This window comes from Chaetura pelagica, unplaced genomic scaffold (assembly GCF_000747805.2).
Source record: "Chaetura pelagica isolate M959 unplaced genomic scaffold, ChaPel_1.0 scaffold159, whole genome shotgun sequence".
NCBI classification, from domain to species: domain Eukaryota; kingdom Metazoa; phylum Chordata; class Aves; order Apodiformes; family Apodidae; genus Chaetura; species Chaetura pelagica.
In genome coordinates this window covers 2,197,089-2,201,825 of record NW_009954555.1, presented here as the reverse complement: position 1 = coordinate 2,201,825, position 4,737 = coordinate 2,197,089, and the positions used below count along the sequence as shown (strand labels likewise).

The window sequence follows — 4,737 nt, the reverse complement described above, 5'->3', positions numbered from 1 at the left end:
TTGGCAATGTAATCCCAGTGTCTCTTTACAGGAAACAGCCTCTGAGGGACAATCACCTTCCTTGAATGTCTAATGAAGGGACTCTTAAAATCCCTTGCAGGCAAGCATGGGGAGATCTGTCTAAGGAAATGGGAATGTCTCATCTTTCAAAAAAGTATCTCACTTCTCTGCTTCTTTCAGGGCAGGGTGTGCTCACTTCTAGCATGGGGCTGGATATTGTAGCCAGCCCAACTTGCATGCCAGGCCTTTTACTAATAGGGACATCAATCTCTAGCTAAGCTTAGTAATAAATTTTGCTGTCCAAATGTGCTAAAGTCTGTTATCTCTCATAGTCAGAAGTTCCCAGTGGGCCAGAATGTGACTCAGTCCTCTGGGTAGGGTGGAGGAGAGAGGTGAAGGAAATGGATTAAAATCTGGATTTATGTTGTTAGTGAAATAAATTTGGCAGTATTGATATGAAGAGTTGTGTTTCCCCTGCATTCCAGAGCAGTGCCTGCCCAAAGGCTGTAGCATACTCGGCTCTTTTATTTGTGCTTAGACCATGTTCAGGAATGTCCTTCTGACAGTTTCATTATTGGCAATGTAATCCCAGTGTCTCTTTACAGGAAACAGCCTCTGAGGGACAATCACCTTCCTTGAATGTCTAATGAAGGGACTCTTAAAATCCCTTGCAGGCAAGCATGGGGAGATCTGTCTAAGGAAATGGGAATGTCTCATCTTTCAAAAAAGTATCTCACTTCTCTGCTTCTTTCAGGGCAGGGTGTGCTCACTTCTAGCATGGGGCTGGATATTGTAGCCAGCCCAACTTGCATGCCAGGCCTTTTACTAATAGGGACATCAATCTCTAGCTAAGCTTAGTAATAAATTTTGCTGTCCAAATGTGCTAAAGTCTGTTATCTCTCATAGTCAGAAGTTCCCAGTGGGCCAGAATGTGACTCAGTCCTCTGGGTAGGGTGGAGGAGAGAGGTGAAGGAAATGGATTAAAATCTGGATTTATGTTGTTAGTGAAATAAATTTGGCAGTATTGATATGAAGAGTTGTGTTTCCCCTGCATTCCAGAGCAGTGCCTGCCCAAAGGCTGTAGCATACTCGGCTCTTTTATTTGTGCTTAGACCATGTTCTAATGCTGGGACAGCAATGGCAAACCCCTGGCACTGGTGACATGAGGTACAACAAACCTGACACTGGGCATCAGGAAAAGTGAGTTATCAGAATAACCAAGGAAGCCTTGCAAAGGGATAGAAGCAAAATCCACAAGACCAAATTGGCAGAGCTATTGGCAGAGCACTTCCTCATCAAAAGAAGAAATCAGCTCATTCTGCCACAACCTACAGAATGGCAGCAGCTTCAGTAACCAGATTTTTCTGAAGACTTAAAGCCAGTATTTGCAAATCCCCTCCAAGCTAGCAAGTCTTTGGAGTTGTTGGCACAGAACTGCACTTAGCAAGGAAATGGCCACCTCCAGTATTGGATTTGGTGTAATGTGCTCTCAACATAGAATTGTGGGCATAAGGCCAGGAATGACTGGATGCTGTTTTGGCACCGATAGAAAAAAGGTGTCTGGCTCTATCCCCTTCTGAGTATTCAATAGCAACACTGTCCAGTGATTGTAGTGCTTGTGAATGGAAGGTGGTCAGATGTGTGTGCTTTCTCCTTTGGACTTGGTATCTCTTGTCAGGCTGGGCTATCAGTGCAAACTAGATGAGGACAAAGTTATTGGTCTTAATCTCTGTGGGAAGATGATCCTCTCCTTTTAAAGCCATTAAACTGGAATGTATTTTATGTTAATAACTATAGACTTTGAACATCAAGCCACTTGTGCTCTGGCATGGTGGTTAGACAATGGTTCAGTCCCAGCTATCTCAATATGGAGCAGGAAGAATTGGGACAGACACTGAATACAGGGTAGGACAGCCATATTTTTTACTAGTGGCACAGAAGCTGTGTGACAAATGGTGTGGCTTGGGAAGCAACAGCACTGCCTTGACAGATCTGTTTGTTTTCCACCTGGCTATAAGGGCAAAAGAGGTGTGCTTATAGAGGTGTGATTCTTCAGGAATAATGCTTGAAGCACTGAGTGAGCTTTGGAGAACTGTTAGAAAAAACATTCCACTGCAGCTTCCCCTGGAGCAGGTAATAGCTTGTGATCCATAGCAATGAAGAACGGGGGGGAAATAGGGCCTCAGTTGAGCCCTGGCTGCTGACTTGAGGAGGAGATGGATCAATTCAAGTGTGTATTTCCTGACTGTTACCAAGTCTCTTCAGCTCACAAACTCCTTCTCGCAGACTTCTTGCCAAAAATTAGATAGAAACTAGCTTTCTCCACTTTTCCTTGGAAGGGTTTTCTACATGGAACAGTAGTATGACTGTTTACTTTCTCCAAAGTAGAATCAGGAGAGGCGTGATCAGAGGCTACTGACGATAATGCTTCTGAGTTTCTCAATGTTAGCTGTTACCTTTGAACATGGAAGGAAGGGATTTGTGTCCACCTTATTGAATTCCGATTAAAAATGCAGGAAAAATGAAGCTTTTCCTGTCTCTCAGCTGTTTGAAATGGCTGTACAAACAGCCAGATTAATTTGGCTTGTAGTAGTGGAAGCTAGAGCTGTTGGCATCTATCTAGGTTCCTGAAAACTGCAGCCTCTCAGCCAAACTTTTCCATTCCTGTTGATGTTTTTAGGTGTCAGTTCAGCCCTAGATGTCTGTAAAGGAAGCTTTCTAATGGTGCATCCTGAGCCCTCAGGCTATTAGCAGGTAACTGGACATCCTTCTTAATTTGGGATGTCTTTGTGTTAGCCCTCTCTTGCGGGAGGAGATACCCCTTAGGCTTGAGCAGCCAACTGAAGGTGAGCTATGACAGATTTAGTGACAGAAGCTGTGAGAAACTAATCTGAATCTTCCTCCTGTGCAGCTGTGATGTGTTAACTGGCTTTGACCTTAGTCCCCTGTATGTTGTGAATGACTCTTCAGCATCAAAGGGCCCCATATGCTATTCCTGAAAAACTAGTATTATCTTGTTCAGTGTTTATAAGCACAGGATACAAAAAGAATAGCCAAAGGCCTGTATCTTTCACAGGGTTTATAATGTAGGAGGGAATCCTCTGATGGAAAATGTCACAATACAAGTAGTGATATGAAGCTTTGATGGAAGGCTTTGTTTTTGACAGGAAGTGTGTAGTACAAATGAAGGGGTTCACAACTGTGGTCCTACTAGGAAAAATCACAATACTTTCTAGGTGCCCATACCACATGCTGTTGCACTGTCTGCTGCAACCTTTTATTTCAGTGAATCTTTTAAGAAGATGGAGAGACTTTCATTAGGGTATTCCAGGATTTTTCATACACATACACAGAAATTTCATGTTCTGCCTGTGTATTTGATGAGGTGAATTCTTGATGTTTGGATGCTGAATGGCTTGGATCCTGCAAATGTGCCAGGCATTGACTTGTCTTGCTTAGTCTTTTCTGAGGGATTTTTTTAGAATTAGAAAATGAATGTGTAACTTGTGGGATGGGATGTTAATGTCTTGGCTTTCTTTTCCCAGCTGAACCACTGCCTTTGATGGACTTGTGTCGGAGAGCTGTGAGGCTTGCCCTGGGCAAGGAGAGACTGAATGAGATCCCTACACTGCCACTGCCAGCTTCCCTCAAGAGCTACCTGCTCTACCAATGACCTTCATGTTCAAGGACAGAGTTGGAACCAAGACAAAATACTGGAGCTGACCCACTGAGGGTTCTCCACCCTCATGTCATCGCTACTGTTAGAACTCCTTGGCCAAATATTCCTGCCACTGCTTATGTCTCCATGTGCCATTACTGGCAAGCTCTCAAGTAATTTTTTTTTCACGACCAAGTTTTTTGTTCTTTGGAAGTCACTTCCCCAGCACACTTACAAAAGGAACATTTACAGAAGCTCTCTGCTTCCCTGCTTCTCCTGAGAAAAGGTGGTGTTGCTATCTTTTGGGTTGTAGAGCCTAGGAGTGAATGATTTTTTTGTATCAGATAAAGGGAAGAACATAGTTTGGGGGAAGGGAAGGCATTAGGAATAGAAATGTTAAGATCATGGAATGGAAATGTTAAGAATGGAAAGGCACAGGGTGGCCAGCAGAGTGGGGAAGAGTCTGAAATACTAAGAAGAATTAATTGCTGAGTTTTGAAAAACCAAAAAAACCCCCCACCTTCAAACCCTGAAATACCAAAACCAAGAACCCTTCCACCAGGACACTCCTTCATTTGGAGGTTATGTTGCTGATGTCTGTAGCTCTGCCAGGACTTCTCACCATGTTCTAATGTTATTTCATAGCCATTGAATCCTGCTTTCTTGTTCATCACCACTACTTTCTCAATTCTCATGCTGCTTTCTCTGGTCTGCCTATTAGTGGGTTAGCTTCAGTTGATTGAGCAGTCATACCATGTCTTCACCTGCCCTCTTTTTTTACTGAAAACTGCAGATTTTAGTCTGGAATGAGAGGTTTGTTGGTGATGTGGGGACAGGGAAGGGACTAATTTATGTAATAGGGTGAGACCTTCTGAATGAGCTGCTATAGGTCCTGCTGGCTTACATGTGCTTAGTGTATAGCCTGTTCCATGTTAAAGCTTTAGAGAAACATACTAATGTGTTTATCTAAGGGATCTGCCAGGGAATTATCTTCCTAGATAAGCTGCTTAAAGTCATGCAAACCTGGCTTTGTTCTGGCATAGACCACGGGCATAATCTCCACTTAACTATGCAGCAGG

The 4,737-nt window shown here is 43.3% G+C and overlaps 1 protein-coding gene across 1 annotated transcript in view; it reads left to right on the top strand.

Moving 5' to 3' along the window:
• The window catches only part of SPSB1 (splA/ryanodine receptor domain and SOCS box containing 1), a 5,582-nt gene extending 1,405 nt beyond the window's left edge, over positions 1 to 4,177 (top strand). Inside the window, exon 2 of the mRNA XM_010005154.1 lies at positions 3,546 to 4,177. Within this exon, the coding sequence (XP_010003456.1) occupies positions 3,546 to 3,673 (128 nt within the window). The 3' untranslated portion in view covers positions 3,674 to 4,177. The remainder of the gene's footprint in view (positions 1 to 3,545) is intronic.
• Positions 4,178 to 4,737: the final 560 nt, after the last annotated feature.